Consider the following 27899-nt stretch of genomic DNA (forward strand, 5'->3'; position numbering starts at 1 on the left):
CGATTGAAAATATATATATATATATATACATATGTATAAGATATAGAAGAGGCTTCTCGATTTGGACTCGGAGGGTATTGTTGGGCCTCCGTGGATCTATTACAGAGCCCACATCGATAATCCAAATCATTTAATATATAGAACTTGTTGAGTATTTTATTCTTGCAAAAACTTACATTGATCGGCTATCCGTAACCACTTGGTCAAATCACATTTATGTCAATGGTAAATATGATTTTTAAAATAAATTGTTAATACAAATATGATCTGATCAACTACCTATTGATATCTGATCAGCGAAATTTTTTACAAGAATAAAGTACTCGATGTACACAATAAACAATTTGAATTAACAATATAGGCTTCATGATGAGCCCATGGAGGTCTAATATAGTACACTCCAGTGAGTATTCCCAACTGGAAAGAACCATGCGCATACACACAATTACAAGGGTATTGCTATACAAGTTCAAAAATTAGACCCAATTTTCAAAACCAATGATGTGGCATTCAATTAGGGTATTAAATTAACATTCTCTCTCATATATTCTCAATCATCATCCAATCATATTATTTATACATCATTAAATTTAAAAAATAAGTCTACATGGATTTATATATCATTTTTCATTACAACAACATATATACAACATATATACACACATGCATGTTCCTGCTAGGACACAATATTTCAAACAACTTGGAAAAACAGGATAATTTGTAGAATTTTTGATGAAAGCGTGTGAGTCATGCCCAATTCAAATAGTTCTTATTAGATAGACCCTCCCTCAGCCCTGTATGATCCTCCATTATCATCTCTTTGCCACCTTTGTCAAAAGAGAGTTTGTTTTCTTCCTTAAAGTGGGCAACCATTTTCAATCCATCTATATCACCCCCATCACCCTTGTCTCCCATGGTCTCCCACCTCTTGGACTTTGCATCCATCTCTAATTGCATATAGAATTAGGTCTCGCATGGATCCAAACATAGCTGGCTAGAATGAATCCAAACGTTTTTTAATATTTATTTTGACAACTTATTAAATATATATGTATATATATATTGGAGGTTCTATTCTAGTTGTAGCTATATTGCTCTGCTTCTAGCTTTTAATATGGGAGATGGCTGTGTATAAAGGAGGCAACATGAGAAACATAAAGACGACCAGAGCAGAAGAAACAATAGAAATCACGGACACGGCTGCTCCGAGAGACTTGGAACCCTTGCACGACAGTTTCCCCAACCGAATCTGGATGATATCAACCATCGAAAGCATCAAGAAAAAATAAGCAAAAAACGTGGCCAACCCTGCTACAAACACCATCATTTCCCTAATCTTGTGTTTCAATTTCCAACCACCACCGTAAATGTTGAGATGAAGCTTGACTGCCATGGCCACAACGGTCGATGAAAGGAAGCAACTGAAGGACAGTACCTCGAACACAATTAGCCTCTCCGTCACTAATGTTCCTGCGTCGCACTCTGCCCGATTCTCCAGGCTTCGCTGCTGACCCGTTGCCAGGGCTAAACCCAGGAACACTGCTAGGGTGAACAGTTTGTTCACGTTTACTAGATCATCCACTGCTTTGTTGTAATCCTCTGTCGAAACTTCAAATGTCCTGAATTATCCGAGACAAAAAAACAAATCAAAGCAATTAATAAGACAGTCATTTCATAAATATTGCCGAGAAATTAAGCTTTACCTATCCATAAGATTGATCGGTTGGTTTGGCATTTTGTTTGTTCTTAGCTGTCAAGTTGTATAAGATGCATATCTCTTGTATTTAAGGGCAACACTAGATATGTACAACATAAATAATAGATATTCTCTCTATTATGTATTTCTAATTGAGAGTTTCATTACATTATTTAACGGTGAGTGTAATAATAATATTTTTTAATTTAGAATAATTATAAATTTATATTCATATTTAATAATTTCATAGCCATTAAATACGTAATGAAAATTTTTTATTATATAGATGGAGTGAAAATGATCAAGATTTGAAGATAATTGTTGTATGCAACACGTTTGTGATATAAAACTATGAAAAAATTGCTGGCATATAACATTTCTTGACGCAAAATGTATTACTAGTTCACAAAAAATATGAAGGATGAGCATTAAACTGTAGAGTTCACATTTAGGTTTTGTTTGGAAGATTGAATTTTAGTCAAAAAAGTTTTAAAAAATTCAAAAAAATCATATAAAAAACTCATGCCCTTCTTTACTGTTTACAATTTTTTTTTTTAAAAGAAGTTAAAAAATCATTTATCAACACTTCAAATTTTTTTTTTATTTCATATTTAAATTAAAAAATTAAAAAAATTACTAAAAAATGGCTTTCCTAACCAACCCTTTAAAATAAATTTTAAAAGCCTATAATTATTTACAAAAACTAATAACATGGTACAACCGGCTCTCACATCATGCTCCCATAGCAATTATATGGTTTTGTCTAGTTCTGGCTTTTGTTTTTCTAGAACAATTGAAATAAAAATTTTAATCTGTCAATAAATTTTTTATAATTGATTGTGTTTTTAATATACATTTTTAAAGCGGCTCACATCATGCTCCCATAGCAATTATATGGTTTTGTCTAGTCCTGGCTTTTGTTTTTCTAGAAGAATTGAAAGAAAAATTTTAATCTGTCAATAAATTTTTTATAATTGATTGTGTTTTTAATATACATTTTTAATAAGAGTGCCAAGACTTTAGACAAAAAAAGAATACTAAGAAAAATAATTAATGATTTAAATTTATTTTAAATATAAGGCTATTTCATAAAAATTAAAATTTTGAATTATACATTATTTTTATATATATATATATTTTTAAGTCTTTATTTATATATATATTTTTAAGTCCGAGTAACATTTGCATGTGATTTTTAAGCTTAGTAAATGCCCGTTGAAAATGAATAGTATTTGAATTTGATTGTGACGTTAAAAAATATATCTTATATCTCTGATTTAAAATAATGATAAAAAATTGATATAAGATAAAATCCATATGTTCACCGATGACATTTCACCTGTAAAATTAATGTGTAAAATATTTTGTTGTTTTTAATTACTTCTTTTAACAGGATCTATTCTATTTGAAAATTGTTAAAATAGTGAAACATATATATATATATATATATATATATATTTAGGGACATTTTGAGAAGAGATTAAAAAAGTCAGTTTTTTAATTTTTTAATTTTTTTAATAAAAAAGTCAATTTTTTTAACCAAAGAAGTCAGTTTTTTTTGTCAAAAAGCCATCAGAAAAATTTAAAAAATCAAAAAGTCAATTTTTTACCAATTTTCTAAAACAGCACTTACTATTTTTTTATTTTGTATTTAATTTTGTTACTTTAGAGCATCCCTATGAGTTTACTTAAATTTTATTCTGAAATATTATTAAAAAATTCATTTCCTATTTTAAGAATTACTTTCTCATCTACGTTTCCCAACAAACTCCCCATTCCTTTTCTATTCTATTAAAATAATCTTTTTAATTATTTTTGAATTTGAATATTTTTTTAATAATAAAATAATTAAACAATATAAAATAAAATCAATAATAGAGGCTCAAAGGCAACTCCATTTACAAAAGAAAGCAGCAGAAGCAGAAACCAGGGATCGGACGTCCAAGAGCTTGACCAGCCGGACGTCTAGCTGGACGAACGACGAAGCAATTTTTGCTCAGATCATTTTATCTGGACATCCGGATGGACAATCACTATCAGATATGAGGGAGCTATAGTGACTCCCTACAAATAGGGAGTAATTGTAGCATTCCTAAATTTAAGGGGTCATATAAGAGATTTGATAGGGAAGAATTTTTAAAGAATCAATCCCTTATAATAGCAAAAAAATTATTATAAGGAATCTGATAGGAATGCTCTCACAAGTCTTTGGAAAACACCCAATAATTTTCTACTAACTATCTTGTTTCATAGATAATATGTCTCAACAAAACACTCTCTTTCTTTAATTAAAAGGGTAAATTACACTTTGCCCTTTTATATTTGGTTATTTTTTTATTTTGACACTTCATATTTTAAAATTTTTTCACTTTATTCTTAAAATTAATTTCTGTTAAAAATTAAATATAAAATAACATATTAATAGTCTCCTAGCATAAAAATATTGAGAATCTCCCCAAACTGCAGTGCACATCCGAACTGGAGAATCTCCCCAGGTTGCCTTCAGCGAATGGTGTTCATTCACATTTACACCCATGCATGCAATGCAACCAAAGGAACTGGAGGAACATATTAGGCAATACGCAATGAAAAAAAAAAAATGCATTTCGAAAATTAAAATACATTAATTAGATTTATTTTGAGTACATACTAGTGCTCCTCCTTCATATTACACTAAATTAAAATGCATACCTTACACTCTTTCTTATTTTTATACACCAACAATGATAGAAAGTTCTAATTTTAGAATTTTAAAGAGAGCTCTAATGATGTGGTAAGAAAAAAAAAAAAAAAAAAAAAAACAAACATAGGCACACATTACATCACATGTGGGCCCCACTCATCATCACATCACTAAAGCTTTCTTCACAATTTTAAAATTAGAACTCTCAATCTTTATTCTTTTATATACAAACAAAACGCAGACACAAACAGTACAGTACTCTTTCCATCAACATAGACAACAAGGCCTAACAAACTATTTGGGTACTACTAGTAGCCCACCCAGCCAGCCTAGCTTTGTTGTTGTCCTTCTCCTGAAGGTGGTGTACTAGTAGTAGCAGTAGCAGTAGTATCACTAAAATTCAAATTCAAAGTCTTATGTAGAGCAGCGAAGACTAGAGGTAGATAGATGAGCATACCAACACAAACAATAGCAACCATCAATAGAGTTGCTCCTTGTGTGTATGGGCTCTTGCAAGACAGCCTTCCCAACCTTATCTGAATCAGATAAAACATTGAAAGCATTAAGAAAAAGCAACCCAAGAACGACGCAAACACGGACAAGCTGAGGAACACCCATTTCCACCACGTCAGACGTCCATGTCCTGTCTCTTCATCGATCTCAAAGTTTCCATTGTCGTAAATTTGGAAATTAACCTTCAATGACTTCGCAACGAGGCTTGAGAAGAGGAAGAAACTGAACGCTACGACTTCTAGTACCACGAGGTTTTTGGCCTGGTGGGGCTCGGCGTCGCACTCTGGTCGGTTCTCCAGGCTGCGTTGGCCTGGCGTCGCGTACGTTAGTCCCACGAATACCGCTATGCTCAACAGTGAATTCACGTTAACCAGGTCGTCCAGTCCACTCTTCAAAATTTCTTTTATCTTCTTTTTTCGTTCTTCTTTATCTTGCCTGAAATAACAAACAAACAAACAAACAAACAAACAAACAAACAAACATAATAATAATAATACACAGAAAGAAAGTTATAAGAACAAAGTCACTCCACTAATCAGAATAACCATAAGAAAACTTAGACGTGTAGCTTCAACTGAATCAGCTATAGAGAGAGAGAGAGGGGTACCCATTCATGTTCTTCTTTTTTAGTTTCTTCTCTATGCGATTATGTATTGTAGATTGTGTTTCTTCTTTAAAAAGAGTACTCTCATATGAAACTTGGATTGGTTAAAAGTTTAACATGTTCACTTCATTGTATGGTGAAATTATGCATTGACGGATTAATATGTACTTATATCATTTATTTGAATTGTTTAATTCATATGATAAATTGAGAAGAATATGTATATAAAAAATTAGATTGATCAGACATAAATAATCATATTAAAAATATACTATATATGAATTGTTTATTCATCAAAACATATATAACATAATTTTTAACACTACGCCAAAATTGGGCTTTAGCGGCGGTTTTTTACCGCTGTTAAAGGCTGTAAAACCGCCGTTAAAGCCTTTAATGGCGGTATTAACGGCGGTTTCGTTACCGCCGTTTATGCGTGTGTCGGAAAAAGTGAAACCGTCGTAAAAAGGCAAATTACCGTCGTTAAAAGTCGACCAAAAACGGCGGTAATATAGGACCAAAAACGGCGGTTTTTTATCGCCGTAAATAGGTTCAAATTTTTCAAAAAATAATTCTTTCTCCTTGCACTCCCCAAGTTTTGAACCCAAGACCTCTCATCCACCAACACCAACCACTCTGCCATAGCCACTCTTCATGAAATATATTCCCTAAATAAATATTTAAACATTACTTTTACTTTATTGTAGATGGTTTCGCCGGAGCTCGCCGGAGTTTCGCAGGAGCTCCGCCGGCAAAGACCACCGTCATTAACGGCGGTAATGATTGGGCATTAGCGGAGGTTTTGTTACCGCTGTTAAAAGTGGGCATTAACGGCGGTTTCGTTACCGCCGTTAAAAGTGGGTTTCATTACCGTCGTTAAAGACACTTTTAGTGGCGGTTTTTTTAATAGCGGTAACGAAACCGTCGTTAATGATACATTAACGGCGGTATTAATGGCGGTTTTCGTTACCGCCGTTAATAGTACCTTTAACGGCGGTTTTCGTTACCGCCGTTAAAAAAACCGCCGTTAATGCCCTGTTTTGGCGTAGTGTAAGTATGATCTAATAGTATGAAAATTAATATTGGATCAACTTGATTTTTTACATAGATAATTTTTTTAATTAGTTGTATAACATGAACGGTTTACATTACCGAAGTGAGTCCAAATTAATCTAATAATGGTTCAATTTTTTCGTAAAATTCACATCTTTAATTTTAGCAAATCTAAACTCTTATATGAATACACATAAAAAAGTGAAATAAATATCATAATAAAATTGCACATTATTATATAAAAAAAATAAGTCTAATTTTTGAACTACATCAGCACTACTCTTTTCTAGATAATGTGAATTTTTGCTGATCATTGCAGTGAAAGTAGGTCTAGATTTGGGTCTTGGTTGGGCTTTGATGAAAATAGTGGTGGGTGTGGAAACCTAGTGTGATTAAGCAAAGTTTTGCTGAAGGATTTGGTGGGATTGGACGAAATTTGTTCGGTTTGTTGATTAATGTTTGTAAAGTTTCCTTGAGATATGTTGAATTATTATTGATTTGTTTGTAAATTCATAGTGAAGGAACTTGCAAAGCTTCCTTCAGTTTATACTCTGTTTTTTTTTTTTTTTGTTATTGATGCCCTGTTTAAGAAGATAGTAAAGTGTTATTTTGATTTTCAGTAACATGTTATTGTTTACATTAATTTCGATGGTAATTTTTTTTAAAGAATTTTATACTCAACATTGATCTTATTTGATAGATCTTGGAAGAGAATTCTAAAAATAATAATTTTATTAACAACCGACATCTAAATCAAAAGTTATATTATTTTAAAATTTAAAATATTAAATTACTCACTAATTTTTTTTGATAATAGTGATATGTGCTGAATTTATAAAAAAATAAATAAATATTATACTTATTTTTAATATATTAAAATTTTATTATGGAGAAATTTCGATCAAATCACTTTCATTTAGGCCTCGTTTGGCAAGAGGCTATTTTAGCCAATTAGTTAAAAAGTTACTAAATTAATCAAAAAGCCAACAATCCATATCAAAAAGTCAAAGATTCTCTTTTCTCTGTACTTTTTGCACATCTTTTCGTAATTAGCCAAAATGTCATCCCAAATATACAAATTTTTTTTACCTACCTTTTTAGCCAAATAACCAAAAAATTACTAAATTAACCTGTTCCCAAACGAGGTCTTAGGAATGAGATTCTCTCTTAGTTGACAAAATCAACCAGACAATGTTTTTTGGTTTTGGTAGGTCTACACAGCCATTTAAAAAAATGATTCAAGTTGCACATTTTACAAGGTCTTGTAATTATATTATTTATGTAAAAATTAAATTAATCTAATGATAGTAGATACATATTAAATCAAATTTGTCTTTAGAATAATATATAATATATTTTTTAAATTATATTTGTTTTGTATTTTTTTTTAAATGTTATATGATCATGTGATTGCAATTGTCCAATTTTTTTTTTTTTTTTTTTTTTTTTTTTTTTTTTTTATCAATAACATTTTTATACAAATTCTATAAGATGAATAATTTAAATTATCAAAATAAATCCAATAATGAGCTCACTAAAACCTAACAGCGATTAGAGAGAATCTCTAAATTTATTTATTATCTCACATAATATATCATGAGAAATGATTTTTTCCCCGAAAAATCATTCCCCCGAATCCCCCGAATCTGAAGAAATCGAAGGCAAGAGAGAGTGAGGGAGAAAGAGAGAGGAGAGGAGAGAGGGAACAGAGGGAGAGAAGAGAGAAGAGGGAATGGACAGAGAGAGAGGGCCCCTCCTTCGCCTCCGTCGCCGCCGATCGATGGCAGATCGATCGGCCGATCGTCGCTACAGCTCTGATCGTTGCAGCTGCACCCTCGTCGCAGCTCGTCACAGCCCCACCTTCGACCGCCGTCGCCTCCGGCCCCGCCTCCGCCTCCAGCCCGATTTTGTTAGCCCCCTCCCCTCCAGTTCTTCTTCTTCTTCTTCTTCTTCTTCTTCTCCTTCTTTCTCCTTCCTCTGATTTTCTTATTCTGAAAAAAAAAATTCAAAAACGACGTCATTTTTTGAATTCGGTGAATTCGGAGACTTAAATTCGAGCTACCAATCACTACTCATATATCATTCATATACTGGTAATACAATGCAAGATACATAAAATTCATCACACTAATTCAATGATGACATGTGAAAACTAATGATGAAAAGAAAATAAAATGAAATTTTTAGTTAGCAGACATGTTTGCCCTTGCACTTTTTCATCACTGCTTATCATTTCATAAAGTTTTAATATAATATTTTTAATACAAATATAGTGTATATATATATATATATATATATATATATTTTTTTTTTCTATCTGAACTTTTCTTTGCTATTAAAGTTATAAAATTTTTCATGAATATATAATTATCTTTAAAAACTAAATCCAATTTATAATTTTTTCGCTTTATTTTTCCTTATCAACTCGACTCTTGTCTTCATGCATGAAAGAAACTAATGAACCTAATTAAATCAGATTTGTTATTTTTTTCATTTTATTTTTCCTGACCAACTTGATTATTGTCTTCATGCATGAAAGAAGCAAACAAACATATTTAAATCTGATTTGTAATTTTTCCGTTTTATTTTTTCTTACCAACTCGATTGTCTTTATGCACGAAAGAAACTAATAAACCTACTAATGAACCTACTTAAATCTGATTTGTAATTTTTCCATTTTATTTTTCCTTACCTACTCCATTGTTGTCTTTATGCATGAAAGAAACTAATGAACCTAATTAAATCTGATTTTTAATTTTTTCGTGAAAGAGAAGAAAAACAATATGCAAAAGAAATAATTGTTCTTTGTTTAGTGATGGTGAAAACTAATTATGAAAAGAAAAGGAAATAAGAATTTTATGTTTTGTTTGTTGGACAGAAAATATTTTTTTTTAAATATTTTTTCACGTTTGGTACAATAAAAAATAAAAATTAACACTGCTGGAAAACTGACTTTTAGCGGCGTTTTAAAAATGCCGCTATAGATATAAAAAATGCATCTAATTGTTTTTGTGGCGTTTAGTACCAAACGTCGAAGATGCGGCCGTCGCTATAGCTTTATGACGCTTTAAAAGCGTCGCTATATTTAGTATAGGCGGCGTTTTTAAAAACGCCGCCGAATGTCCTGTCCTAACGGTATAATGACGTCACTATGGCATTTAGCGACGTTTTGGAAACGCCGTCATAGACATTTATGCATTTTTCAAATATGGCCGTTGGGTAAGGATATAGTGACGTTTAGAAAACGCCGCCATAGCCTTTTTCAACAGAGTACCCATTTAGTACAGTTCACCTTTCATTGACAAAAGGTTCTACCACACATCTCTGCATCTCATAGAACATTAGAGAAAATTGGCTTCCTAGTTTCCAAACTGATTTTTCTGCATGTACCAAGCTAATATTTAACTGGCACTAGAATTTCTATAAAGTGTCATAACATGGACATGAAAGAGTTGAAATTTAGCAAGCATCCTCAAATCTTAATTGCTTTTCAATCAGCAAGAAATCACTCAAAGTAAAATGATTTATAAAAGCAATTGCAAGTGAATCTATCCTTGCAGCATAGTTGGTACAGTACTTTAATGAATGTAAAAATGACAATCATTTCAGATTCTTCTGAGACACATTTATTAATATCAATAAGATGTGATACATGTACAATTACAGAATATATCTAGACACAATATATTGGAAATCAGTGAGGATTTATTTACAAAGTCAGCAGGCTTGAAAACTCATGCAGAAAGCAGAGAAGATATCCATATTCCTAATGACACAATACCGATAGTAGCAAAAGCTTGGCCCAGTTTATAAACAAATTTTTTTTTTTTTTTTTCTGACGACACAAACTTTGCCAATCTGTCCTGCAAAAAGTCACAGCCAGGACCAAATTAGAAAGGTTAATATCAGTACAATAGATTAATACATTAGATTAGAATGGAAAACATTTGATTAAATTAACTTAATGCATACAAGTGCATTCCCCTAATCAGCAATGACGATGTTAACATTATCTTGTGAACTTCGGTCCTGTAATATACACAAATCACAATTTAATTTTAAGTTACTAATTCTCCGTCCAGTTTAATTATTATTTCTATTATCAAACAAAGTTCTTATTTTGCTATTTTATAATTTAATATCATATAGAATTGACAGTTTATCCCACTTTTACATTAGGCCAAGGGTATTATATCCCATGATGATGAGTCTTCGATCTAATTTGGATTTTGATGAGTCTTCAATCCATCTTATCGGTCTGATTGGTCACTGCCTTGATGATGATGATAAAAGACCCATTGCAGATTTATTACATTTTCACCTTACTTTTGCTAAACAAATAATGAGCATCATGCCCCTCAATGATGAATTTAAACATTAAATTCAATATACTTAAGGGTGATACCAAAAAGCTTCAATGTGCAAACAAAAGAAAACATAACATCATAAAAAAATTCCCTCCATAGAACCCAACTGAACTTTTTAAATAACAAAAAGCATACCAACTGATCCTCTTCCTGGAGTTCGTGCTGCTATATATGCAAAGCCCACATCTGGAAACAAGCCAATCCCATTTTCTGGCATAGCAAGCACAGTCCTCTGAAAGAAACTCAAACAAGTAAAAATTAATAACTTAAATAGTGTTTTTTTATCTAAATATATATATATATATATATATATATATATATATATATATATATATATGTGTGTGCTAGAAAAGGCAACCAGACCTCAGTGATAAGCTGGTAGCGACCACGACCAGATAGGCCAATTCCAAATCCCATTGTTATGTTGTCCATGAAGCTTATATATGGCTTTTGTACTCAGAAATTTTACATATTGAAGAATATTCTGCAGTAAATACATGCAAAAGGTTGGCATGATAAGCACTTATAATTTTTTTCTAATATAATAGACATATAAATCTACTAACTGAAGAAGCAATATTGCACAATGTGTGATGCAGATGAAATCTAAGTTAAAATTGTTATTTGATCAATCTAATGAACAAGGATGTTCACAGCTTAACTGGCACAAATTATGGTGCATAATATGATTACCCCCAGTATTTTGTCTCAAAAATGCATACCACCCCTCTCAACTTTAAAACACTACAACCCCCCCTACTCTAGACTAAAGTGAATGTTAGTTTCTCTATCCAATTGCTGGAATTACTTTTATACCCTTAAAAGTGATTGAAATATATTTGATGGTGCTCTGCAAATTTGCAAGACTGTTATTACTGTACCTAAATTCAATAAAAACCATGATTTGTTTGAGAAGGTAATGCTTGAACTTGCTCTCGACAAGGATAATCACAAGGGAAGGATGCAACGCCATAGCCGAGTTCACTGTCTCAGGTTAACCCCCACCACACCTTACCGGTCCCACTCCGCAGCCCCTCTGCTATTTGAAGAACACAACTCTTGAGGATTTTGCACTTCAACATCAAAGTCATACCAGGATAATTGCTGAGTAAATATGTCCCTCTAAAATTCTTAATTTACCACAAAAATGAGCATGGGTGATGTAGAACAAGTAGCCGAAAACTTCTTGGAACAATTGGACCGACAAAAGGCAAGAAAAAAGATGTAGAACAAAATTCTATAATTTTTAAATTTCTTAATTTTATTATTTAGAATTAGGTTTTTGACTAGGATTTTAATAGCTTAGAATTTTTAGTCTCTTAGGTTTCTTAGTTCTCTTAGGTTTCTTAATTTGTGTTGATTTAAGTTTCCTAGTTTATTTTGGAATCACTTTTCTTACAAGTATTAGGTATAGTCTATTATAAATAAGCCTACAAGCATATGTAATTTTCATTCATTCAATAATGTTTTTAAGAGCTTTCTTCTGTCTTCCTTGTGGATTCAAGGTTGTTCTTATGGATTCAAGAATTCTCGTCTACTAGAACGATATCTAGTCTCGCGTGATTTATTCCGCTGCGTCAAGTGGTATCAGAGCGAGGATTCACCTGGCTCAATGGCACAAGACAGAGTAGATCATGCAAACCCTACTGGCGGTGATCGTGGGGTCGAGGCCCTGTGGGCATTCATCCCCAGGACGGATTCGAATTTGATGGTACCCACTTCTCAGACCGATCTTTGAAAACCACTTTGATCCTTCCAGCATATCCAACATATCATCTAGTTTGGGAATGGAAAATCTATACTTGATGGTAATCTTGTTGACGGCTCGGCTGTCTACACACATTCGCCAACTTCCATATTTCTTTGGCGTTAATAATGCCGGAACAGCACATGGACTTAGGCTTTCACGAATAAGTCCCTTCGTTGTCCATCTGATAGTGAGGAGGAGTCTGAGCCAGAGTTTGAACCACTTCCAGCCAACTATCAACCCCGAAGACAACAACAACAAGGGTTCGATGAGTACCGAATGAAGATAGATCTTCCCCAGTTCAATGGAAATCTACATATTGAGGATTTTCTTGACTGGCTTTTAGAGGTGGAGCGATTTTTTGAGATGATGGATGTTCCAGAATCAATGATGGTGAAATTGGTAGCGTACAAACTAAAAGGAGGTGCTGCGGTATGGTGGGATCAATTGTAGAAAAATAGGCATCGACAAGGAAAAGAATCTGTACGGACTTGGCGTCGGATGAAACAACCCCTCAAAGACAGATTTTTACCACCAGATTATGATCAACACTTGTTTCAGTTGTACCAAAATTGCAACCAAGGAAGCCGATCTGTATTTGATTATACAACTGAATTTTGCCGACTTTCAGATCGCAATAATCTGAATGAGACCAAAGGACAGCGTGTAGCCCGGTATCTCAATGGGTTAAAATTAACCATTCGGGAGAAGATGGGGCTATCAGTAGTGTGGACTGTGGATGAAGCACATAATATGGCTCTCAAAGTCGAGCTAATGGAGCGCAAGACAACCTATTCTGGATATCGTCGGAACCTTCCTGATTCATCGTTTTCCACTAGGGAAAAAGGAAAAGGGGCTGCCTAACCAACAGTTCCAGTACATCAGTAGAGGGGTATCGCTGGTGGAGGAGGAAACCAGATGACTGGATCAAGTCGTAGAGAGGCATCTCGAAACACAAATCCTTATGCCAAACCAACAATGGATAAGTGTTATAGATGTGGTATGCCTGGCCATCGCTCTAATGTCTGCCCAGAAAGAAGGACTGCTAATTTAGTTGAAGAAGAAGATGAAATTGGAGATAATGGAGATGCAGAATATGAGGGTGATCAGTATGAAGGTGCTGAACTCGCTAGAGAAGAAGGAGAACGAGTCAACTGTGTAGTTCAAAGGGTTCTATTTACACCAAAAGCTGAGGACCTCAGTCAACGTCACAGTATTTTTCGCTCTTGTTGTACCATAAACCAAAAGGTGTGTGACCTTATTATGGACAGTGGAAGTTGTGAAAATTTTGTGGCTAAAACGATTGGTAACACACCTGAACTTGTCTCCTGAACCACACCACTCTCCCTACAGTATTGGCTGGATCAAAAAAGGACCTGCTGTCAAGATAACTGAAGTATGTAAGGTACCTATTTCTATTAGTAAACATTATAAATCTGATGTATTATGTGATGTGGTTGATATGGATGCTAGTCATGTATTACTTGGAAGACCTTGGCAATTTGATGTGGATATTACATTTAGAGGGCGTGACAACACTTATGTGTTCAATTGGGGGTCTCATAAAATTGCTATGAGTCCCTTAAAGCAACACAAAGTGCCTTCGAAAGTCGAAGCGAAGTCTTTCCTCACTATAACCAATTCAGAGGCCGAGTTTGTGGCAGATGTGAAAACTTCACAAGAGTTATATGCTATGGTTGTGAAAACAATGGTACCTATGGCCAAGGAGAACACAGTCACACCAATCCCTCAGAAAATTCAACCATTGTTGGAGGAATTCCAAGAGCTTACTGCTGACGAGTTGCCAGATGAACTTCCACCCATGAGGGACATTCAACATCAGATTGATTTCTTACCAGGAACAAGTCTGCGAAACCTACCACACTATAGAATGAGTCCAAAAGAGAGTGAGATCCTACGAGAGAAAGTTGAAGAATTGCTGTGAAAGGGACTTATTCGTGAAAGCCTAAGTCCATGTGCTGTTCCGGCATTATTAACGCCAAAGAAAGATGGAAGTTGGCGAATGTGTGTAGACAGCCGAGCCATCAACAAGATTACTATCAAGTATAGATTTTCCATTCCCAGACTAGATGATATGTTGGATATGCTGGAAGGATCAAAGTGGTTTTCAAAGATCGATCTGAGAAGTGGGTACCATCAAATTCGAATCCGTCCTGGGGATGAATGGAAAACAGCATTCAAGACTAAGGATGGTTTGTATAAATGGTTGGTTATGCCATTCGGCCTTTCTAATGCTCCTAGCACCTTCATGCGAGTAATGCATCAAGTATTACGACCTTTCACTGGGAAATTTGTCGTGGTTTATTTTGATGACATATTAATCTACAGTAAATTTGAAGAGGACCACATGTCCCATTTACGAGAGGTGTTGACAGCACTGGGGGTAAGCAAGTTGTACATTAATCTTAAGAAGTGCAATTTCCTTACAAGTAGTTTGCTGTTCTTGGGTTATTTGGTTAGTTCAGATGGCATTCATGTGGATCAAGAGAAGGTTCGAGCCATCCAAGAGTGGCCAACACCCAGGACTGTTAGTGATGTTCGGAGTTTCCATGGGTTGGCTACGCTTTATAGGCGTTTCATTCGAAGTTTCAGCACTATTATGGCACCAATAACAGAGTGCATGAAGAAAGGAAAATTCCTGTGGGATGATGATGCAGAAGAGAGCTTCTTGCCGATCAAAGAGAAGTTGTGCACTGCACCAGTACTAGCTTTGCCTAGTTTTGAGAAGATTTTTGAGATAGAGTGTGATGCCAGTGGTGTGGGCATTGGGGCTGTCCTATCTCAAGAACATAAACCAGTGGCTTTTTTCAGTGAAAAATTAAGTGAAGCTCGGCAAAAGTGGAACACTTACGACCAAGAATTTTATGCAGTGGTTCGAGCTTTGAAGCATTGAGAACATTACCTGATACAGAGAGAGTTTGTGTTGTATACTGATCATCAAGCCTTAAATTTCATCAACAGCCAGAAGCACCTAGATAACATGCATATAAGATGGTCTACTTTCCTTCAGAAATTTGCTTTTACTATTCGCCACAAATCAGGGGTTTTGAATCGAGTCGCGGTTGCCTTGAGTTGACGGGCTAGTTTATTAGTCATGTTGACACATGAGATTGTGGGTTTTGAGTTCCTGAAAGAACTTCATCCTGATGATGATGACTTCAAGGAGATATGGGCAAAGTGTATTCAAAGACAACCAGTAATTGATTTCCACATCACTGATGCCTATCTATTTCGAGGAAATCGCTTATGCATTCCCCGTAGCTCTTTGCGAGAGAAACTAATTCGAGATCTCCATGGTAGTGGCTTAAGTGGACATTTGGGCAGGGACAAGACTATCGCAAGTATGCAAGAACGATATTTCTGGCCTCAGTTGAAGCGAGATGTTGGCAATTTTGTGAGGAAGTGCTACATCATTTGTCAAGTATCCAAAGGACAGTCTCAGAATACTGGCTCTATATGTCGCTACCTATTCCTAACAGCATATGGGAAGACTTGTCGATGGACTTTGTGTTGGGACTCCCTCGTACCCAACGTGGAGTTGATTCTGCGTCCGTAGTAGTTGATAGGTTTTCAAAGATGGCGCATTTTATTCCTTGTCGAAAGACTTCAGACGCCTCTGATGCGGCTCGATTATTCTTTCGAGAAGTAGTTCGTTTGCATGGAGTCCCTCAATCCATTACCTCAGATCGTGATGTCAAGTTCCTTAGCCACTTCTGGGTGACTTTGTAGAAGATATTTAACACAGCCTTGAATCGTAGTTCAACTGCGCATCCTCAAACAGATGGTTAAACAGAGGTGACTAATAGGACTTTGGGCAATTTGGTTCGCAGCATTTGTGGAGACAAATCAAAACAATGGGATCTTGCTTTGCCTCAAGCAGAATTTGCATATAATAGCGCAGTTCACAGTGCCACAGGAAAGTCACCATTCTCTCTGGTGTCTGTCGCGCCTCCAAAACATGCAGTTGATTTGCTCCGTTTGCCTCGGGGTCCAGGAGTGAGTACTGCCGCCGAAACCATGACCAAACAAGCCCAAACAATACAAGAAGAAGTACGACAGAAGCTGGAGGAAACAAATACCAAATATAAGGCAGCTGCAGACAACCATCGGCGCTCCAAACTATTCAAGGAAGGAGATTTAGTAATGGTGTTTTTGCGCAAAGACAGATTTCAAGTTGGCACATACAACAAATTGAAGCCTCGCAAGTATGGTCCATATAGGGTGTTAAAGAAAATCAATGACAATGCTTATGTGATTGAGCTACCAGACGACATGAAGATTTCCAAGACTTTTAATGTAACTGATTTATATGAGTATCATGCTGAAGAACCCCTCTATCCAGAATCGAACTCGAGGTCGAGTTCTCTCCAAGAAGAAGGGACTGATGTAGAACAAGTAGCCGAAAACTTCTTGGAACAATTGGACCGACAAAAGGCAAGAAAAAAGATGTAGAACAAAATTCTATAATTTTTATATTTCTTAATTTTATTATTTAGAATTAGGTTTTTGACTAGGATTTTAAATAGCTTAGAATTTTTAGTCTTTTAGGTTTCTTAGTTCTCTTAGGTTTCTTAATTTGTGTTGATTTAAGTTTCCTAGTTTATTTTGGAATCACTTTTCCTACAAGTATTAGGTATAATCTATTATAAATAAGCCTACAAGCATATGTATTTTTCATTCATTCAATAATATTTTTAAGAGCTTTCTTCTATCTTCTTTGTGGATTCAAGGTTGTTCTTGTGGATTCAAGAATTCTCGTCTACTAGAACGATATCTAGTCTCGCGTGATTTATTCCGCTGCGTCAATGGGGAACTACTTATATAGACGTTATCCATGAACTACTCATCAGATTCAAGAGGCCTCATTGAATCAGGCGAAAGGCACACAACAAAATCCATAGTCCAGGTACATCGAGGGAGAAAATGGGAGGGTGAGATAAAAGATAAGAACAAAGGCATTAAATTTGAGTGAGAATCATTTCTTGTTGAGGCCATCTGTGTATTCACTTTAAACAGGAGTAGAGGGCATTTAAGGGTAGGTTTTTAAAGTTGAGGGGGATCACATCTATATATACAAACCATTTTATACACGTTCGGATGTTGCTTCTGTATCTGTAGTATTAGTGTTTGCGATATATCCATCAATACATGATGGAATTTATCATCGATATCCACAGGCAAAATATTGCAACTCTTAAATCTCAATATATCACTCAATATATATATGTACACATTACAATATTTCATTCCATTATTAGACTGTTGCCATTTTAAAATTAACAGTTTATTAGATCTCTTTTTATGTATTTTCAAGTGGGTAACACCAAGAATAATAATTTTTAGTACACTTTCAGTTCATACAGACAATTAATCTCCCAATTCCACATACATCTCCAAACACGTCCTTGAAATGAAGGCGTTTTGAATTATAACAGACAAAACAAGAAGCAAATACCTGTGGTTATCCTGAACATCCTTTAGTTCCACCACACCATTTTGTTGTTCATCTTTGACCTTTGAAAGAGGAGAAAAGAACTGCAAAGGGGGGGAAAATGAAACACAAGGTAAGCCTGAAAATAACATGGTAATCATTAAAATATATTTCTCTTTCTTGTAGTACCTGGTGCATTGAGATGAAAACAACTGTAATTCCTAACATAAAGTTTATAGTCAGAGTGGCCAAATAATGCAGCAGATGCTATGCCTGTGAATATTGTGGCAACAGTTGATGAATACTTCTTCAAGATTGTATCTGGTCACATCAATCAAAATGTCAGATTGCAACTAAGAAAATTCCCCATGCAATAACTCGTGTAATGGTGCATATTGAACAATAACAAATATAATTCTTAAAGTCTCAAATGAGCAGAACAGCATCTGAAGGTTGATGCATAGAAAGAAGACCTCAAACTACTAAGGAAAGTAATCAAACCTGCATATTTGAAGAAAAATGAGGATAGGATTCCTTGTGCTGCATTGTTAAATATTATAAGCATGGTAGCTTTTGAATGGCCTTCAAAGATGTCAAAGCTACTAGGACCTGAAATATTCAACATTACAAAATTAGAGCCACAACTCAAAAATGTATATCCCATGAACCAAGAGCACTAATCATCCTCGAGTGTCCTATACAGATTGAATTGTCTTGAAGCTACACATCCAATAGAAAGGTTATAGCCATTAAAAAGAATGGAGCCTTCAACACAACAAGGCATTAACTATTTCATGAAATTTTAGTGTGACACTGGGAAAAGACATTAACAATATGTGCTGAAGGCTCCATTCGTGTAAAGCCACTAAAATTTGTGCAATTTCTGAAATATGACCCGATCACTTTACCTGTTTAACAAAGTAGAAAATGAAAGAAAATAGAAAAAAGCAAAGACAAAAGGCAGTTTTGGTTTATCTTTTCCACCTAAGGAATTGCTAAAAAGCATTAGGGGTCTATGAAGCACGGGTATGAGAAATGGTATAATACGGATACGTCGATTCGGTAAAATTCAAAAAAATATTTATTTTTAATTTAGAGTAATACAAAATTTGATTAAATGGTTTAACTTGCTAAGATTCAACCTACAATTAACATTTAATGCCAAAAGTAAAGGTATAAATTACAAACCAAAGCTTAATTAATCGACTAGGCTGTACAATGAAGCTTCATCTCCATACCTTTGACCATGGCAGTCACAAGAATGCCTAGGAAATTATTCATAAAAGTGAAATATTATAAAAGTGAACTTATTTATAAATTATACAACGCTAAAAACTTTAAGAAAAAACTAGTGCATGAATCAATATTATTTACCTTTGACTGTTCATCACTGCAAAAAAGAAACCTAGTTCCAATCCAATTTAAGAAAAAACTAAAACTGTTCACATTGGGCACACTCACATGCTATATGAAACTTGTCCTTCCAAGAGGCCCAAAGTCTATGACTAACCCATATTTATGATTGTCATGGCAGGTTCCCCAATATGTCACTTTAAAATTTCTTATCAGTCTTTGGCATTCACTTATAGTCTATATAGCCATAGTCAATCCATTAAGTTGGATCTGAAAGCCACGCTTGGGGAAGTTGGCTTGTTTAGGTTCCAAGTAGACCGTTAAAGCATCTTTTGCAGCCATTTGAGTGCTTATTACCTCAATCAAGATTTTCAGAAGCCTAGCTCCTTGGTTTTCACAAGATCAGTTTATTGGCCTTCAATATATTTCAGCGGTTGAACAATGACTAACAATATTTTCACATCTAACACAAAATCTAATATTTTGAAGTAGTAGAAATATACATACCATTTTCCCCAGAAACTATGAAATCGTCAATGTATTCATGAACACTAATCCAAAATGCAAGAATTGCCAATCCAAATGCACGACCGCCTATGATATCAACCAAACTGTGCATCCCAAGGTAAATTCTTCCTAACAAGACAACCAAAATTTCAGTTTGAAATTGCAGAAAGAAAAAAGTAAAAAAGTTAGAAAATCAGCCATAAACTGGGGAAAAATCAAAACTAGTCTAATGCATACAATAAACACAGAACGATTTGAACTGTCTAGTGGTAACAGACAATGATCTGACCTGTCTAGTGGTAACAGCTGGTGCTTAATTTGGTGATAGAATTCACTATAAGCCAACACCATAAGAGAATAAAGAAAGTAAGAGAAACAAGTCAACTACTAACTTGTGAGTTAATCATTTTGTCTGTCTTTATTAGAGATATGGCCCAAATGATTTCAGATACATCATACCAGTGATATATTAATTTCTGCAGTGTCAATATAATAATTAACAAGCTCTGCCTAATGTTCTTGCTTTCTTCCACATTCTGCTGCTGTTTTTTCAACTCAAACCTAAGTGTGTCTTTAAATATCAGCTGATAATATGAGAATTTTGTACTTCACGTACTGATATTTATTGATACGTAATCAATGACGCTGTGGTTTTAAACATTGTTTAGATTTAATCTATACTTGAGTCATAATCATTTTTGTGTCTCATATCTCATTATTTTTATATAAACACCACACATATACTTCTAAAATAAAACTCAAAATAAATTTTAATCCTTAGCATTTTTAGAGTGGCTCCTCGAGGAGAAGAGTCTACCAAAGTGGAACACATTGACTAAATAATTTATTAGATGACCAAATTCAAAGCATCCTCCAATGTTAGTTGTAACAGGCCAACATCTCAACTTGTATTGTCCTCAAAAATTACGAAGTGATGCATTTTTTTTATATGCAAATTTAATTAAATATAAAAAAATAAATCATATTAAAATAATTTAAATTCAAACTCTGATTACTATGTTCATTTTCTTTTGATTAGTTTTAATTCAAATAATTTTATATTAGACAATTGGCATGTTCAACAAATTCTAAAATTACTATGTTCCTTTCACTCTTCCATAATTATGTGAATCATAATCACCATAATTCTTCAGATTTCAAAAATTCAAGTAAAATGCAGGGGGAAAAAAAAAACCACAAGTAAAACTTGACAACCAAAAAGAAAATCAAGTGATTGCTTTGACCATAACGAAATCACACACATATTTTATACATCATATAATTCATGAATAGACAAATTAAATTGTATGTATATATGCAGATCTTAAAAGCAAAGAAAGAAAAAATCAAATAGAGACAAACTGAAGTGAATCATCGATCATCACCTAATAGTGATTTGAGCAGAATAATAAGTAAAACTAGAAACGAAGAAGATAATGATTTAAGCAAAAAGTGGAAACAGAGCACAGAAGAAGAGATTCACGGAGCTGAAGAAACATCTAAGAATACGAAGTGTTCCAAACAGAGCACAGAAGAACATCTAACCTCTGATCGAAGAAGATGAAGACCACGGATCTGAAGAAGAGTTCCAAATCACGGTGCTCAAACAGAGCACAGAAGAACATCTATCATTTGATCGAAGAAGACGAAGATCACAGATCTGAAGAAGAGTTCCAAATCACGGTGCTCAAAATTGAACTTCGAAATCGCAATCGCAATCGCTCTGTGCTCAAGAAGAAGAATCACCGAGCTGAAGAAAAATCACTGAATCGAGAGAGAGAACTTCATATTGATTCGATCCTTTGAGAGAAAGAGAGTGAGGGAGAGATTCGAACTTCATATGTAGATGGCGGTGCTCAAAATAGGTTTTCAAAATAAAGGTTTGGAGAGATGGGATAGGGTTTGAGGAGAGACAGGATTTGAAGGCGCTTTTCAAACGTCTACTAGTCACAAAACGACACCGTTTTAATTAATAACAATTGCGACGTTTAAAAAACGCCGTTAATTTTTAAAAAAGGTGACGTTTAATAAAACGTCGTTAATTAAACGCCGTTAAATCCCCCAATTCCAGTAGTGTAAGTAGAAAATACTTTTCATGATTAATAGAAACAAATCTATTTGGCAGAAAATATTTTTCATTGGATTAAAGTCTTACTAATATTACTACACTACTATCGTCACGAGTTTACATCCTCTGCCGTAGCTTCCTGCAATTGTTCCTACCATGCTTTCAAAACAATGTCGTTTGGACAAATTTTTTTCTTTTTCCTTTTCCCTCTTTTCTTCTCTATCTAAGCTCACAAATCCTAAGCACCTCACGAACGAACGAATAGAGAGACAAAGCCGCTGTAGACACCTAAATTTTCACGTGTCTTGATCACCATCTGATTAATCAAGCCAAATAAATTTTCTTTGATTGGTCAAAATTAAGATGGTCAAAATTTTCAAATGGGTATGAGTCTTACTAAAATTATGAATCTTAACCCATTTTAAATTATGAGTCACACCAAAAGAAATTATTTTGACAATTGGGCCAACTCAAAAGTGTGGGGCCTATGAAGATATTTTTATCAAAATTTAGTGGAATAATTTAAATTTAAATTTAAATTTGAATGCAAATTGTGTCCAAAAATCAAGAAGTAAATTGCTTGTTTCTTGGAAATTGGAGTCGATTTTGGAGTTTTCAAAATTAATCCTTCCCTCCTAAGCCTATAAATAGAGGCCCTCATTAGAGGGAAAGGGAGACATTTTTTGGCCAATGGTGTTGCAAGCTCCTAAGTAATCTCGAGACTCTGCCAAATTCTCTTCTTAAAATTCTCTCAAAAATTCCTCAAACTCAAAAGAAAGGATTATCAAGCACTCCAAACTTGTGCCAATCCTTTCAAGTTATAAATACAAATTGGTCTCTCTTTTCAAGAAGATCATTTCAAGACTCATTCGAGATCAAGCCGTTCAAGCCCTTGATCAAGCCTTTCTTCTCCAAGTTTCTCCATTCGAAGACTTGAAGAAATTCATCAACTTGTCTAGTTCAACAATAAGATTTTACAGCCGTTGAATTACACCCATTTCGGAGATCGAATAAGAGGATTTGTTCTATTGTAGTAGAGCAAACCATAGAGGATTGTACCCATTTATTATAATCAATAAAATTACTTATTTGTGCATTTATTTCGCGTTTTAATTGCAGGATACGAAATTTGTGTTTACAAATTTTGGCACGCCCAGTGGGACCTCTTTGTCTCTCATCTCTTTCTACTAAAGCATCTTCGTGGAGTCTTGTTTGATTAAGTATAATGGCTTCAAAGAAAGTTCAAATTGCTCCAATCAATAAGAACGCTAGCAAGAATGCCGCTGTCATGACCAGCGACAACAGCATTTCTACGGGTCTGATCACCCGTAGTAACACGAAGGAAACCATTGCTCTCGCCACTCACGGGGTCATGCCGACCGCCAATGCAACAAAGCAAGCGCAAGGCAAGTCTTACAAATCTATCACGGTATCCATGTCTGGGGCTAAGCAAAAGGAAGTGAGGGAATGAAAGAAGTCCACTTCTATCTGAAAGGATTCTCTACCAGAAGGTTTCTCTCCACACCCAACACCCATAGCTTCTGATGTAAACTCAAGTACAGACTCACACTCAGGATCATCTCCTAATAGTCCTTAATGTTCAATTTCATCGAATCACTCAGATTTGTCTCGCTCGGTGGCTATGCAAGTCATGACCACTGGCACCACTTTAGTGGAAGAACAATTGGCGACTATGGCTCGTGCCATTAACAAGCTCACCAAAACTGTGGAGGAGAAAGATCTTCAGATTGCAACCTTGATGAACAAGCTAGAAGCACGAAATGCTGATGAGGCAAGCTAAGACAATTCTCATCAACCTAGATTTACACCACAAGGCACTCTTGTTGAGAAGGTGAACCCTGCGTATAAGTCCAAGCAAGTTATTGGTGAGGAAACTTTCCATACATCTATTGTGAGGCAAGCGATTGGCACAAGTAGTCAACCAACATCCATTGCTTCTTTGTCTATTCAACAACTCCAAGACATGATTGTAAATACCATCTGAGCACAATACGGTAGGCCCTCGTAAAGCGCTTTCATGTGCTCCAAGCCTTACACAAAGAGGATAGACATTCTCAGAATGCCTAGTGGATACCAACCTCCTAAGTTTCAACAGTTCGACGGAAAAGGTAATCCTAAACATGTCGCTCACTTTGTTGAAACTTGTAACAATGCCGGGACAGACAGAGATCTACTTGTTAAATAATTTGTTTGGTCACTCAAAGGAAATGCCTTTGATTGGTATATTGATTTGGAGGCTGAGTCAATCGACAGTTGGGAGCAAATAGAACATGAATTCCTTAATCGTTTCTATAGCACCCATTGTATAGGGAGCATGATGGAATTAACCAATACCAAGCAATGGAAGGATGAGCCCGTGGTAGACTACATCAACCGTTGGCGTGCTCTAAGTCTAGATTGCAAAGACCAACTCTCTGAGATCTCAGCTGTGGAGATGTGTATGCAAGGCATGCACTGGGGACTCCTTTACATCCTTCAAGGGATAAAACCATGAACATTTGAAGAGTTAGCTACACGTTCACATGACATGGAAATTAGCATAGCCAACCATGGCGGGAAAGACCTTCCCATTCTTGAACAAAGAAAGATAACAAAGAAGTGAAAAAAGAAGGCAAGCCTTTCAAAGGTACCACCAAAGAAGCAATGGCGATAACCACAACTCCAATCAAGATTTCAACGAAAGACAAGAAGAAAGAAGAAAGGAAGGAAATACGCCCATCTCTAAAGGAACTACCAGAAAAGAAGTATCCCTTTTTTGACTCTGACGTACTAGGGTGTAGACACCCTATTTTTGACCGTCCTTAAGACTTGGACGTCATCGTTTGAATACTCGATGATCATCCATGCTCGTGTTCATTTTGAGTTCCTGAAGGTCTCAGCTACGCGCCTTGCCTTAGGATCTCTCAACTTGTTTGTTTTGTGCTTGGTTGTGGACCAAGGACTTGTGGTTTTTGCTTCTGAGGGAAGAGGGTGGCTTGTTGGCCATCCCTACAACCCATTGGCTAAGGCCTTGTGCCATCGGCCTTGTTTTCCTGCCATCGGCCATAAGTGGTGGCCGATCGGCACTCTTTTTGGTCGATCGACCATATTTCTTGGCCGAGATGTTTCCACCTGCTTTTGCAGATATTTTTGTGCCAGTTGTGACAGCTGGTAAGCACAGATCTCATCCTCACGTGTATGGCGGTATTGATTCAAGTCTCAAGCTTGCTCAACAAGCTTGAGAGTTGAATTTCTATAAGAAGGGAGACCCCTCTCCCCTTCTAGAGGGTCTGAAAAGTTGATATACAAAACATATATCACTCTCTCTCTATATTTTACCTCTCTCTCCATATTTACCCTAGTTTGTGGTCAAAAGTGTATTTTTTTCATACTTTTACACTAAAGCACCTACTAGAACACCATCATTTTGTTGCTGAGGTACATAGGAGCTGGTGTTAGTGTTTTTGGATTGGTTTTGGTTAGAAAAGAGTGTTGGAGTTGTGTTCTTGAAGGTGTTCTTCAAGGGTGAGTCAACTAGCCTTTAAACCCTTGTTTTGGTTTAAGATTTTGGACCTATTTGCATGATGATTTAAGCTTAAATTTCTACTGTAAAAAGTTCTAATTTTTCATGCTTGTAATGTTTGTTTAAGGTCACTTTTGTGTTGGGGGTTGTCTACCCTCTCTTAGGCCTTGTTTGGTCTTGTTCTTGTGCCTTCCTTTTAAGCTATTGGGATGACCTTGTTTTGGCCTTCTCACCATTGAAATCCAGAGGATTTTCAGTGGTGAAAATGGCGTTTTGAGGTCCCAAATAGGAGAGGATATCTCCTCTCCTTATGTCTCATATGCTTGTATTGATGGCCCATAAAAGTAACATGTTTGTTAAACTTGTTTTGGCTCCATCTTAGCATGTATTAGACCTTATTTCAGCATGATATACCTCTATCTAAGGTTGGTTTGATAGCCTCTTGCATGCACCATGCACTATGCACTTGTAGTGCAATCCTCTCTATTGCCTTAACATGCATCTTGTGTTTGGATCATCATTCTTGCATGTTTTGGGTCAACTCAAAGAAGCTTTCCCTCATGTTTTACCATGCTTGAGCTCTGTTTGATATTGTTTTAGTCATGCATGCATTGCTTTGTATAGCCATAGTGCATTCTAGCTTGTTAGCTTTGAGTGTCCAAGTCAATAGCATGCATTGCTTAGACCATTTTCATGGTTTGACATCATTTCATATGTGATTTCAGTCCATATAGTGTGGTCATGTACTTACATTTGTCACCTTTTCCATGCATTGGGAGGTTTGTGTTTTAAGCCTTGAACATGAGCCATTATGCATGTCTTATTGCTTAAGCTTTTGGGATGCCATCTCAGTGGATTTTTGGGCTTATTTTGACATGCCATAACTCTGATTTTTATTGGTTAAGTCATGCCATGCTTGGTCTTGGTAGGTGTAGTGTAACCCTCTTTATTGGCCTTGCATGCATCATGCCTTATGCCCTTCATGTTGGCTTGTTTTAGCTTTGGCCTATGCATGTTTTAGACTCATTTTGGCATGATCTAGGACTGTTTTGGTTGTCCTTAGCCCTTTGGGGTTTGATTCATGTGGCTTTGGTACAAGTTCCTATGCTAGTTTCAAGCTTTGAGCTTTTCTTGCATGCCATACTTGTCTTGCTTGGTTGATTTGGCATTATTCCATACTTAATTTCATAGCTTATAGTGTTGTTACACTTCCACTTTTGTCACCCTTTGAGTGCCTCTAAGGGTTGTGTTTTTGTTGCCTAGCTTGTGGACCAATATGTGTGCATGCATGTTTTGCCTTTTGGTACCTTAGTTTTGTTGTTTTGGCCACTGATTTGGGCATGATTGAAATCTGTCCATTTTAGTTTAAGTCCATTTTGCATGTTGTTGCATGCTTGTCGCATTGCACGTTGTTGCATTGCTTGGTACATTGCATGTTGTTGCATGCTAGTTGCATTACATAACATTGTTGCATACTTGTTGCATGCCATGTTGTTTATATGTTTAGGTTGCATTGCATTGTTTGCATGCCATTAGCTTTGTTAAGTTGTGCATGCATTGCATTGTGTTTGGTTTGGGTGTTAAGACAAGCACGAGGAACGAGGGACGTTTCATACTTGAAGTGATGAAACGTGTCTCAATTCTCGGTCGCCGACCCTCTTGATCATGCATGATAGAGGTTAAGACACTTATGTGTTTTTGTGCATTTCATCCATATTGATTTGTGCAACTCGGCCTCTTTGGCCATCATGCATCGAAATGCGTGATTGATGGCTCGAGAGTCGAGCACTACACTCCTTTGAGCTTCAAACATGATAAGGAGTGTGGTTGTACAAAAATTTTCTTGTAAATGTATTACCATGCCTCTGTTTGTACTCTGCTGCAGCAAAAGAAGGGGTTTGTTGGAAGGGATGGCCAATCGGCTATCTAGTGTGCCGATCAGCTACAAATATTTGGCCGATAGTCTCAAAATTGGTCGATGACCATTATCCATTGGCTGATGGCCACCCCTCTTGGCCGATGACCTCTCAGAATGTCCATGAGGTAGGTCAGAAGCATCATAAAAGTTGGCATAATTTTCAGAGGTGCAGAACAGTGCAAACAGAGGCAATGTGAGGCATGGCAACGGATTTCCGAGCGAAGTCGATCGAGCATGCATATGCCTCTCTTCTCGAGGCCGTTTTAATTGCTTTGTATAGTTAGTTAATTTGTAATTAATTAGTTAATGTGTTAGCTAATTTAATTCATCGTTGTAAATTCTCAATTAGCTTAGTTTAGCTAATATTCAATTTGATTATGTAATAATTAGTCTAATTAGATTATTAGATTAGTTA

General features: G+C 35.5%; 2 protein-coding genes and 3 long non-coding RNA genes across 5 annotated transcripts; 2 read left to right on the plus strand and 3 right to left on the minus strand.

Annotated features, from left to right (window-relative positions):
* Positions 1 to 589: 589 nt before the first annotated feature.
* LOC114306126 (uncharacterized) lies at positions 590 to 2083 on the minus strand. Its single transcript, XR_014351258.1, has 2 exons — positions 1704 to 2083; positions 590 to 1619 (listed from the first exon to the last, which is right to left on the minus strand). It is a non-coding gene; the product is annotated as an uncharacterized LOC114306126 (long non-coding RNA).
* Positions 2084 to 4300: 2217 nt separating this feature from the next.
* Positions 4301 to 5695, minus strand: LOC114306125 (uncharacterized). Its single transcript, XM_028251318.2, has 2 exons — positions 5500 to 5695; positions 4301 to 5327 (listed from the first exon to the last, which is right to left on the minus strand). The coding sequence occupies exons 1-2, from the start codon at positions 5505 to 5507 to the stop codon at positions 4709 to 4711; spliced, it is 627 nt and encodes a 208-aa protein (XP_028107119.1). The 5' UTR covers positions 5508 to 5695; the 3' UTR covers positions 4301 to 4708.
* Positions 4629 to 7172, plus strand: LOC145807834 (uncharacterized). Its single transcript, XR_014351259.1, has 2 exons — positions 4629 to 5266; positions 6869 to 7172. It is a non-coding gene; the product is annotated as an uncharacterized LOC145807834 (long non-coding RNA).
* An 8606-nt stretch (positions 7173 to 15778) lies between these two features.
* On the plus strand, positions 15779 to 16240 carry LOC145806977 (uncharacterized). Its single transcript, XM_082904861.1, has one exon. The coding sequence runs from the start codon at positions 15779 to 15781 to the stop codon at positions 16238 to 16240; it is 462 nt and encodes a 153-aa protein (XP_082760987.1).
* A 1701-nt stretch (positions 16241 to 17941) lies between these two features.
* Positions 17942 to 19125, minus strand: LOC114306124 (uncharacterized). Its single transcript, XR_014351144.1, has 3 exons — positions 18617 to 19125; positions 18305 to 18436; positions 17942 to 18219 (listed from the first exon to the last, which is right to left on the minus strand). It is a non-coding gene; the product is annotated as an uncharacterized LOC114306124 (long non-coding RNA).
* Positions 19126 to 27899: the final 8774 nt, after the last annotated feature.

This window comes from Camellia sinensis, chromosome 14, assembly GCF_055761805.1.
Source record: "Camellia sinensis isolate YWXY chromosome 14, ASM5576180v1, whole genome shotgun sequence".
In the NCBI taxonomy this organism is placed as follows: domain Eukaryota; kingdom Viridiplantae; phylum Streptophyta; class Magnoliopsida; order Ericales; family Theaceae; genus Camellia; species Camellia sinensis.

Bases quoted from the DNA above. Each gene is read 5' to 3' on its own strand.
- LOC145806977 (XM_082904861.1), top strand. From the start codon at position 15,779: ATGTTGACACATGAGATTGTGGGTTTTGAGTTCCTGAAAGAACTTCAT.